Source organism: Alosa sapidissima, chromosome 23 (assembly GCF_018492685.1).
Source record: "Alosa sapidissima isolate fAloSap1 chromosome 23, fAloSap1.pri, whole genome shotgun sequence".
Lineage (NCBI taxonomy): Eukaryota > Metazoa > Chordata > Actinopteri > Clupeiformes > Clupeidae > Alosa > Alosa sapidissima.
The window spans coordinates 15,714,913-15,727,571 of NC_055979.1; the positions used below are offsets into that span (position 1 = coordinate 15,714,913).

The 12,659-nt window shown below is 42.6% G+C and overlaps 1 protein-coding gene across 1 annotated transcript; it reads left to right on the forward strand.

Moving 5' to 3' along the window:
- The first annotated feature begins 5,320 nt into the window (after positions 1-5,320).
- LOC121698548 (C-X-C chemokine receptor type 1-like) lies at positions 5,321-7,373 on the forward strand. The gene is made up of 2 exons (XM_042080736.1): positions 5,321-5,564; positions 5,964-7,373. Exons 1-2 carry the CDS (start codon positions 5,558-5,560, stop codon positions 7,076-7,078), a joined length of 1,122 nt encoding a protein of 373 aa, XP_041936670.1. The 5' UTR covers positions 5,321-5,557; the 3' UTR covers positions 7,079-7,373.
- Positions 7,374-12,659: the final 5,286 nt, after the last annotated feature.

Genomic DNA, 12,659 nt, shown 5'->3' on the forward strand with positions numbered 1-12,659 from the left:
GAAACAGTAGGCTATTGCAGAATTGCTGTAAAGCAATTCCTTTTTTTTAATTTTTTTTATTTATTTGCAAACATCATTGACATTACAGAAAATGCAACACTACGACATGCACATGAACACTACATACGACAAACAGACGTACATTACATAAACACATACTGTAACTTAACAAGACATCACATTGACTTGGCTTCCACAAACATAACACAACATAACATTAATAACAGAAAGGCTAAGGATGATTTGCGTCCAGGATGATTACAGATATGATTATCAGGGATGAAATTGATGACCGGAATGAAAAGAAGGGGGGATGGGGGGGGGGGGGGTGCGGATGGTAGCTCTAAGAGTGTGAATGAGGTGGTGTTGGGATGGGGGTGGGGATGGGGGGTGAGGGGTAGTGAGTATGTGAGGATGTATGTGTGTGTGTGTGTGTGTGCATATGTATAAGGCTGGCTTGCTGTTGGGCCAGGAGGAGAGAAGCTGGAACATAGAGAGGGAGGGTTTCAGAGGAGAGGAGTTGTAATTATTCTATTTATGATAAGTATAATAATAGGAATAACTGATTGCCTGGTTGATTGCCTGACTGATTGCCAACCTGGGCACCCATTAATGGCCACAGTTCCACCCAGCCCCTGCAGTTATACTGTGACGAGCTGACAGAGGGGAGGACCTGCGTGCCACCCATCGCCCCAGGCCCCCAGCATATGCACACATCCCCCACTACCACGACCAACCACACCTCGCCCCCAGACCTTCACCCAACACGCCACTCTTGACCTAAATATGTACAGTATGTGAATGGCTAGGTTGAGGGGTCTATCTAGAGTGTAGCATGCAGTGGAAGTGGGCATGCATGGTGAATATCTGTCAGGATTTCCCCATGCACACCACACTTACCCTGTGTAAGATGTATGCCTCCTCAATGTGTGCATTAAAATAAGTGAGGCATGCAGATAGACACCTGATGAGGCATCTACCTGCACTCCACTCTTACCCTAGCCTGTTTTGTAGTTTTTGTTTATGTATGTCACCTAACATGTAGTGCGATTAAAAGAGATAAAGCAATTCCTGATTCTCTGAGCTCGGGGAGAGTGAAGTTCCAAGGCTGGCTCTCCGTAGACGTGGAGGACACAGATGGAGAAAGCAAACCATTCTCCATGTCACAAGTTAGTCTACCATCAAAATGATTTTGACGCTGTTATATCAAGGTAAAAACAACTTACGATGCTTTTAAAATAGTATTGGACTTACAATTACAGTTTAATAAGGTATTAATAAGGTATTAATAAACAGTGATCCCCACTGTTACAGTTCACTATCCACACTTGGTTTCTCTGTTCAGTCCTTTGTTACCATTCAGAAGCAGAAATGTGCTAATTCATAATCCTTCAGATATGCCAGAAGCATTTGCTTTGTTTCACACACAGACTGATTCACTGACTGCATCTCTAAAACCCAAGGATGTGTTGTAGTGCCTGAGCCTTGTTATAGCCAGCTTAGTTGGTCTCTCTGTTTGCCTCTGGCTGTAGGCATTAATGATGCACCTGTGTGCATTCTGCACTTATACGAATGTTGTCCAGTTTCACAGTGTCAGCCTATGACTCACACCCTGTCAGGTCTCTTTAGCAGACAGAAGGGAACACTCCTTTTCACATCAGTAAACAACCTGCTTGCACACACGAACACACACACATGCATATGCACAAACACACACACACACACACACACACACACGCACGCATGCACAAATGCATGCACACAAGAACGCACACACACGCACACACACGCAAACACACGCAAACACACACACACACACACAAACACACACACACACACACACACACACACACACACACATAAACACACACACACACAGTCACACGCTCACGCTCACGCACACTCACACACACACACACACACACACACACAATGGCCTACACAGAACTAAAATCGCATGGGCTACATAGTTGACCTCCTGTTACTGTAAGAGAAAAGTGCTTAAGGCACCACAATTATGGCATAAGAGAAGTTTGGACAACAAACTGACTAATTTTAATTGAATGACAGGTCTTTTGACAGGACATGTTTGGCATGTTATGTTTCAAATGCATGCACAGGAGTGAGAGTTAGCTTTTTTGTCAGTTTTTCTGTAAAATAACAAAGCAGATTACGATGATCAGTCATTGATTCAAAGTCAAAACTGAACACTGCACGTTGCTTTTACTTACCTGGAGGACCTAAAGAAGCATGCAGGCAAAATGTGTTGTTTCCTGTAAACAATTTAGTAAATGCAATGTGCAGTGGTCAGTTTTACTCTAAAGTTAAAGTTAAAATTAAAGTTGGCTGATATTTAGCAGACTTTTTCGTCCAAAGCGACACAGACTTGCAACGGCAGGAATTAAACCCGGGTCGACCGATTGTCAGTCATCATGATTCAACGTTTTCATGGCTCCACTACACCCACATAGTACTATTGCCAACCAGATTATTGGCTGTGCATGGGGAATTTTGTTTAATTATCAGTTATTGGTTCATGATTGAATGCTGAGAAAACATATATCAATAAAACAATGAACCATGTATCACTTCAGTGACTGGAAACGTATTTGACCTCATTGCATCCCCCATAGGAATGCAGGTTCAAAGCTCAGACATTCCTCTATTGGTTCAACTTATTCTAAATGTGAAGGTTTTCTCCTTTGGCCATTTGTGTGTGTTTCAGAAACATTACAGTAAACAAATGTTTGTTTGGTCATTTTAAGTATATATTTTTGGGCGTTTTGCCTCTCTTACAACAGGACAGTGACAAGACTGACAGGAAGCGATTAGGAGAGAGAGATGGGGTGCGTTCAGAAAATGACTCAGGACGGAATCGAGCCCGGCTCCCCGTGTTCACTGGGGTTTGTATGTGGTAGGGGCCAGTTGTGCCACAGTGCCCCCCCATGGCTGGTCATTTTAAAACAATGCAGGTAAGGGCTTCATTCAGTGCATCATGGTGGTGAGAGGACTCTGACAGAACCACCCATAAAACTACCACCCAGGCCCACACCCAAAACAAGAACACCTGGATCTGGACCATGTAGGATACCTGACAACTGGTATGATGGGGTGAGGTCAGGGGGCAGGGACAGCAGTTAATCACTCACTAGGGAATGAGAAACTCCACACTTTAAACACACACACACACACACGCACGCACGCACGTACACGCGCACGCATACGCATACGCATACGCACACACACACACACACACACACACACACACACACACACACACACACACACACACACTCCACTCTCCCTTCCATTTAAGCTTGTTGCTCAAGACATAGTGAAGTGTAATAGTACTCTAAATATGTCTTTCTGACATGACACTGATGTAGGCTACACAAGGGCCCATGATTCTTTTGATTGGAATGCATTGCAAATGCATAATTCATGAATGGATAGAGGTAATACTGAATGGATGAATAGGTCAATGTGTCAGTTCACCCACAAAAATACATTGCAGGTGGAGATGCTGGAAGAAATGAAATAGTGCCATCTTTTGGTCAAAATACTGGGTAACACTTTACGGTAGATGAATTATCATAAATTCATGCATGAATTAATTCATGAGTCATGCATGAATTATCAGGAATTGACATGAGTTCATAGTCTGTCATTCATGACCTCATCCATGAACAGCACATCAACTAAAGCATTAGGTACAATGGCTACATCATTATGATTTATGATTTATTAAGCATGATCATCATGATTACATAATGTAAGGTTAATAGCTCATGAGTGCATCATGTTTTTGGCCCCTCAACTAAAGTGTTAACAATGGCATGTGTTTAGAGAGCTGCACAAGTTGTGTTAAAATCAGAATTTTAGTAGTGATGACCACATTTTTGGCAGAAAAAGAAATCATTGTGATCATTCTTAATAAATCATAAATCATAATGATGTGCCCACTTAATTCTTTAGTTGATGAGTTGTTCGTGTATGAGGTCACAAATGACAGAATATGAACTCATGTAAATTTCTGATGAGATATTAAGGAATTAAGTAATACATAAATCATAAATTAATTAATGCATGAATTCATGACAAATCATGTACCTTTACCGTACGTACTTCACGGTATGTCACACACTGACAAATTATAGATTTTACATGATGAATTATCAGATAATAAGAAACAAACTTTGGAATTAGTCCTTGAATTTACAAACGAAGAAAAGGAAGAGCTGGTTTATCACCAAGTCTTAGATTTCCACCACAGTTTGATGTGTGCAGTGACTTCCTCACTTGCACATTGTTTTTCCATTGACGATTTCTTCACAGGCCTATGCTGGTGAGAGACAGAGTAATTGCGGTTACTAATGATATAGTATGTTTGACCATTCTTGACTTAAGAACCACAGTGAATGTGTAGATAAATGAATACCACAGACATACAATATTAGCGAAAAGTATTACCAAAGATAGCTTGAATTTTCAAAACAGCATTTGAAAATGAGCTACTTTTGTAACCAGTGCAATAAAACAGATGTAATTGTTGTCGACATTTGTCTTAACTTCCCATGCTGTTCCCATGCTGCCTTGCGCGCGATTTGATTCACGCTGCTAAGGCAGCCTGGAGACCATGGAGCAAATTTTCGCCTGAGATAGGGAACCAATCACAGAACAGGGGGGAAAGCAAAACGATGATGAGCTATGCACAGACGCATTTGATAGACATCCGTGGCACCCAATAAACGGATCTGGGCATTTTTGCTGGTTTGGTTCCCAGACCACGTCTCATTGAGAAGTGGTGGCGCTAGCCAGGCTAGTCTTAACTAGTATTATAGCCTAAAATAAATTCAAACCGAGGGTAAGGTATACAAAGCTTTTCTGCAGGGAAGGCACCTTGCCTCACATATAAACTATCATATATCAAATCAGTATCAAATACAATAGACCTCTCCAGAATAAGTCCCGTCTCCGTAACTTCCGTATCCATCCAACTTCCTGGCGTCGATTGTCTATGGGAAATAACATGGCGTTTCGAAATATCATACCGGTAAAACATCTGTAGGTAGCGAAGTAGAAAAGGCTGGTGGGCAGATTGGCCTACACACTTTTGCCATCTAGTTTCCACTGGATTTTTTGATTGTCGGTGCCGTTTAAGTAGTATACTATAGACTATACTTCTTAAACGGCACCGAAAATCAAAAAATCCAGTGGAAACTAGATGGCATAAGTGTGTAGACCAATCTGCCCAGCAGCTTTTTGGATGGATACGGAAGGTTGGATGGATACGGAAGTTAGGAGGCGGGACTTATTCTGGAGAGGTCTATGACGATTTATATTTATTTCTTACAAAACACCCAAATGTTGTTTAGTCTTTAGTGAATTGACAATCCTCATTTCACAACAAAACGCAAAAGAAACACACAAGAGGTGGATGTGTATGTAATCTCTATTGAGCAAATAGGCTAAGGGGAAATGCGTCCTGTTCTTTGACACTGAGAAGTGAAGGGGCCAGCAGTCTCCTCAGTGTTGGGTTTGTTTACCGCTGGAAGAGATGGCAGGTGAGAAGCTATTTAAATCCAACAATAAATCTTTTTTTTTTTTTTAAATAGATAGGCATGTTAGATTTAGATAGATAGATATGTTTAGACATGTTAGATAGATATGCATGTTTAGACTTAGATTTGCTTTGCCTGTTCTCACTTTCTTGTTTTTTTTGGTTTAGTGAAAATAAACACTTTCTGTGATCTAAGTTATACTCTAATGAATTGCAAAAATGTAAATGTATAGTAAAATATATATTGCTATTATTATTATTATTATTATTATTATTATTATTATTATTATTATTATTCGGTAACATGAATTACAGTTATGAATATGTAATAATAATAATTAGAGGTTTTGGCCATTGTATGATTTATTGCGTGAACATTAATGGCTACTCATGTGATGCTCAGGCAGTTTCAAACTGGACTTTGATGATGAGCTGTACGAGGAGCTAAACTTGTCCGAGCACAGCAACTTTAGCATCGAGTTTCTGAACGAGGACACCTTTAGCTGCCGCCCAAGACCCCTCCCTACAATCACCGACATTTTCATCTGTGTGTTCTACCTGCTGGTGTTCGCCATCGCTGTGCCCGGTAACCTGGTGGTGTGCTTGGTGGTGGGCTCCAGCAAGCAGCGCCTCTCCCCGTCTGACCTGTACCTGTTCCACCTGGCCGTGGCTGACCTCCTGCTGGCCCTGAGCCTCCCGTTCTGGGCCGCCTCGATGCCCAGCGGATGGCTCTTCGGGACTGTCGCCTGCAAGCTGACCAGCATGCTTATGGAGGTCAATTTCTACACCAGCATCCTGTTTCTGGTGTGCATCAGCGTTGACCGCTACTTAGCCGTGGTGCGGGCGGGTGAGGCGAAGGGCGGCGGCTGGCGGGGGCCCAACAGCCGGCCGTGGAACTTCGGCACATGTGCTGGTGTCTGGTTTCTCGGCGTCCTGCTCTCGCTGCCCACGGCCCTCCACAATGAGGTCTTCAGGCCGACGAGCGACGGCTCGGGGAAAGAGATCTGCAGCGAGCACTTCGAGATGGACAGCGCGCCCGAATGGCGCCTGGCCACGCGCGTACTCCGCCACCTGCTGGGCTTCCTGCTGCCGCTTCTGACCATGCTGGCGTGCTACGGCGCCACCGCCCTGCGGCTCTGGCGCACGCGCTGCCTGCAGCGGCTCCGTGCCATGCGCGTCATCGCCGCCGTCGTGGCCGCCTTCTTGCTCTGCTGGTGCCCGCAGCACCTGGGGGTCGTCGTGGACACGCTGATGCGGGCGAAGCTGCTGGATTTTGACTGCGTCCAGCGGCAGGCCGCCGACCAGGCCGTCGTCTTCACCCAGATGCTCGCCTTCCTACACTGCTGCGTTAACCCGGTGCTCTACGCCTTCATCGGGGTCAAGTTCCGCAGGAACCTCCAGCGCCTGATCCAGAAGCGAAGTAGGAAGAGGGCAGCGATGGACAGGCCTGGGATGACCCGTCTCTTCAGCAGGTCTAGCTCCAACATGTCCCAAGATGGCAGCCTCACACTCATGTGATGTGCAGGGGAAAACATCAGGGGCAACACTCTTCAGCATATAGCACTTATTGCAATTATTTGAATCATATTGCATAGAATTTGGTCATGCCGATCTTTTGAATGATCCATCTTAGAATGGAAAGAAACAACGTTTTAGTCTGTGACCCTGTGCTTAAGGTGGAGTTTTACCGCCATCTAGTGGTTGAACTTATTTTGTGGCTTATTTTGGTGTACTAACCCATAAACACCTTTCTTGACTCTAGCATATTCTACAAGCTTGCTGATGGCAAAAAATAAACAAACAGTGGAACGAGGTTGTGGTAGTGTTTGTGAATGTAGTTACCATAGTGTTGTTTCCAAGGTAGCCTGGAACATATAACATTGGCTGCAATAAGAAAGTTTATTTCCTCATAAATCTTTAACCAACCATTACACAAGCGTTTATTTCCTGCAAGTTCATAAGAAAGGGAAGCCCCGCAGGAAGTAGTTTCTCCACATTTGTGATTTTGACACATTTTCTTAACTTCTGACCTGATAGACAAACATAATCTCATCTCACTACAATTTCCCACGATAGGTTCAACCACTTCCAAGTAGAAATAACTTCACAGTGTGTCAGACCATGGCATGTGGGAAAGTGTGGAAACTTGTGAAAACAGCGTACAACTGGTACTACAATATCTCTTAATTACATTTTACATGTCACTTATAATACAGTATGTGTATAAAATTGGGATGGATCAAACAGTGCAGCACCCTACTGTATCAGCAACAATTATGAACAATGTATGAGTCATGCAATAACAAACAATTCAACACAGGTTTCTGATGTGAAGGACCAGGATGGGGGGTGGTGTTGCTGGACTATCTCTGTCAGGTTTGTGAGGGGCTAAGTGAAGTAATCCCCCCCCATGTGATACCCCCTCTAAGCCGATAATGAGGTTCTTCTCCTGGTGAGAACAGACAGGTCTACCAAATGCTTATTGTGATTCTGGTGCCCTGAAATGAGTCCTGTGTCAGAATGGTCTCAACTGGAGCAAACAGGATCTAGGATTAGGCTCAATCCAAATATGTGAAACTGCCTGTATAAATTGTAAAAACTATAAATTGTCACTATAATCTGACAAAGACTAACTAGAAACATACTTACAGGACATCATGTGCATTCCGCTGACCGGACCGTCATGTTTGGTCATTTCCTGCCACATCTGGTCATATACTACAACCCAGCCTTAGAAAAGGTTTGAAAAAGGTAAAGTGTAGGCATAAATCATCCGTTCATGGTCTGTGCTATTCCCATAAAAGGTAAACCGTGGTTAGTTAGCAGTTTGAGATCTATTCTATTTGTGTTCTTACTTGCTGATTCAGCAGGCTGAATATCCTCTACATCATCCACTTTCATAGAGCCCAGCCACCCCAGCATCAACAAGATATGAGATATCAGAAAAATACAATAATTTAAATCAAAACTGTGATTATAATTATTTTAAAGGTGCTCTAAGCAATGTTGAGAAACATCACTTCTGTTGACATTCAAACACAGTGGAACGAGGTTGTGGTAGTGTTTGTGAATGTAGTTACCATAGTGTTGTTTCCAAGGTAGCCTGGAACATATAACATTGGCTGCAATAAGAAAGTTTATTTCCTCATAAATCTTTAACCAACCATTACACAAGCGTTTATTTCCTGCAAGTTCATAAGAAAGGGAAGCCCCGCAGGAAGTAGTTTCTCCACATTTGTGATTTTGACACATTTTCTTAACTTCTGACCTGATAGACAAACATAATCTCATCTCACTACAATTTCCCACGATAGGTTCAACCACTTCCAAGTAGAAATAACTTCACAGTGTGTCAGACCATGGCATGTGGGAAAGTGTGGAAACTTGTGAAAACAGCGTACAACTGGTACTACAATATCTCTTAATTACATTTTACATGTCACTTATAATACAGTATGTGTATAAAATTGGGATGGATCAAACAGTGCAGCACCCTACTGTATCAGCAACAATTATGAACAATGTATGAGTCATGCAATAACAAACAATTCAACACAGGTTTCTGATGTGAAGGACCAGGATGGGGGGTGGTGTTGCTGGACTATCTCTGTCAGGTTTGTGAGGGGCTAAGTGAAGTAATCCCCCCCCATGTGATACCCCCTCTAAGCCGATAATGAGGTTCTTCTCCTGGTGAGAACAGACAGGTCTACCAAATGCTTATTGTGATTCTGGTGCCCTGAAATGAGTCCTGTGTCAGAATGGTCTCAACTGGAGCAAACAGGATCTAGGATTAGGCTCAATCCAAATATGTGAAACTGCCTGTATAAATTGTAAAAACTATAAATTGTCACTATAATCTGACAAAGACTAACTAGAAACATACTTACAGGACATCATGTGCATTCCGCTGACCGGACCGTCATGTTTGGTCATTTCCTGCCACATCTGGTCATATACTACAACCCAGCCTGTTAGAAAAGGTTTGAAAAAGGTAAAGTGTAGGCATAAATCATCCGTTCATGGTCTGTGCTATTCCCATAAAAGGTAAACCGTGGTTAGTTAGCAGTTTGAGATCTATTCTATTTGTGTTCTTACTTGCTGATTCAGCAGGCTGAATATCCTCTACATCATCCACTTTCATAGAGCCCAGCCACCCCAGCATCAACAAGATATGAGATATCAGAAAAATACAATAATTTAAATCAAAACTGTGATTATAATTATTTTAAAGGTGCTCTAAGCAATGTTGAGAAACATCACTTCTGTTGACATTCAAACAAAACTCCCTCCCCTTCCTTCCCTAACTCTCCTAAACGTGCATCTCGTCGGTGATTGGCTGGAACAGTTTGTTATGTTTTTATGGTCCAGGCTGGACAAAGTTGTTTTTGATGCCCTTTTTGGAGCCTGGGCTATCCATTGAGACCGCCGTTTTTTACAGTGTATTCAGGGCACCCTCAGCTAGCGGATGGTGAGGTGATGTTTGCAGTATGCGATGTCACAAAAAATGTTTTAGCTTAGAAACTGTGTAACATTGTTTAACCATGTAACATCGCTTTAATGATTTTAAGTTGGTTCTAAAATTGTTTTGTATTTTTTGTATGGTGCTATGCTATGAGTGGCCACTGACCTAACAATGATGACATTTGACAAAATCAAGATGTACCAATTATCATTTGGTTGGGTCAAGCAACCATACCTATCTTCAGTGGGTGGGTTTACATGGATAGCTTTAATCCGATTAGAATCAGCGTAACGGCTCAATCATAATAAAAATATCACATATAGTAAACACCTTGATCGGAATAAAGCTGTCGATACGATCAGAATTTTTATCGGAATGAAAGGGGTGGTGTATTCCGTTCTTATTCCAAATGCCTGCTGTAGCTTCTCAAGCAAAAGCAAAGCAGTAAATGCTATTCCAAACAAAGATTCTAGAGTGCTTGAGAGCACCTGATTGGAATCGAACATACGTAAACAGATGGCACACATTTTTCATTCGGTTCAGTTTAATCGTACTGACAAAACAAACTGTCCATGTAAATCCACCTAGTGTCGCAAGCTTGTAACTTCAGAGTCACAGGAAAGTAGAAAAGGAGGAAATGTGTACATAGCACATTTCTACAGCTATAAAATGTATTTACACATGTACACATAGGCACGAATTGGCACATTTTTTTTTTTCACAAGCTCAAAATATCAATGGCCCTGAATTAATTCAATAGGATGCTAATGGGGTAACCAATGGCCTGTTGAGAGGCATTACTTTTCAGGTAAAGAACTACATTATGTTATTGTAAGGTTACAAAGTTCACATTGTTCCTTTAATTTTTCTTCTTCCTCATTTAAAACAAACCTACTATTTTAGCTTTATCATTTACTGAGATAACACTACAAAAGGGAAGGTTGCCACCATATACACATACACACACACACACACACACACACACACACACACACACACACACACACACACACACACACACACACAGACACACGCACACACAAACACACACACACACACACACACACACACACACACACACACATGACATATTGTAGGATCTGCGACCAATTCCTCAGGGGGACTTGATCGCAAGTCAGCCAATCAAAACTGTCTACTGCCCCACCGAAATGGCTGATGCACGTGTCAGTCCTGCAGCGACTGAGGTTCTACGTAAAGCCTCCGACACACAGCCATCTTCCTCTTTCTCTCTTTGCATTGCAAGTATTCTACATTTTAAATCTTAAACATGAATATTTCAATTCAGTGCTATATCAGAACATAAATTAAACACTGATTACAGTTTTTTTTTCTGAATATTGTTTTTCAGGTTTTCTAAATATTTGGTAGTGTTTGACATATTTGTGAAACAAGCAATGATTTAGCGTCGCACACCATAGCTAAAAAAAAAGCTTCAATGGGCAGGCTCTTAGTGTTAGTTTAGAACAGTTCTCATCATGTAGTCTAATGTTAGATTTATGGCTAATTACTACCTCAATAACAACCCCCCCTCCCAACCCCCATTCATGTTTGTCAAATTCATGTGTGAGATTTTCCCCATTTTAAACCTCATGCTTCGCTACTGGCTAGTAAGACATGATATGTTTTGGGCTCAGTGAGGGACAATTGCTCACCACCTGAAGGGATGAATGAGGTGTTAGTGACCAGGTAATGGGGTGAAATGTCAACAGTCTCAATTTCCAGTTTTTCCATTTAGCAAACACTTAGATAATAGAAGCCAAACAATGGTATTGGCCAATGGCCATTGAAAGTAACAACTGACAAATAGCTCAATCCACCTTAAAGTAGCTTTAAACATGCTGAATGGGAGTATAAGTGCACTGGAAACGTGGAAGAACAAGGAGAGGATTTGTTTCCAGAAGTTTCCTTCTCTGCCCAATCTCCATTGCAGGCGTCAACCTGAGCTTTCTCTCCATGCTCGAGTGGAAGAGCTTGGATGCTGGTTGTCCCTGATGGTAGTGTGACCTCAGCTGCTGCAGGTGACCTTTGCTCTTCCTGACAATTGACCATGGGGCGCCCCCCACCCCCCCGGATGGAAAGTTGTGAGAAGACAAACTGTGACTTCCATAACCCCACCTGACACTCTCTGAAGTCCCCTTCAGAGGGCTTGAGATGGATCAACTTACAGGCACATCTCCTCCACTGTGAGGCCCTCTCCGCTGGATGGAGCAGTCATCCGCTGGATGGAGCAGTCCCCATATTGATGGATTCAAATCACCCCCGTTGATTCCACAAAGAACATCACATTGTTTAAACAAGAACAATACAACCCTCCTTCATTTGGTCAAAAATATAGTCATCTTCAGTATTATTCAGACACTGTGAAAAATGTTTGAAAAATGTAGTGATGTTGTTATGTACTTAGATGATGTAGATATGAGTGAGTGAGCCACTGTAGCGCTCCTGGTTCTACAACCAGGGAGAAAAAGCAGCCGTGAAACATGAGCTTCCTGCTGAGGCCCTTTTCCCATGGTCAAATGGCTTTGACGCCGCCGGACCGTGTCATTGTGCCCCCCTTGGCCCCCTGACATGGCTGAACACGCTCTGGGCGACGGGAGGCATCAGGTGACCCCCTGT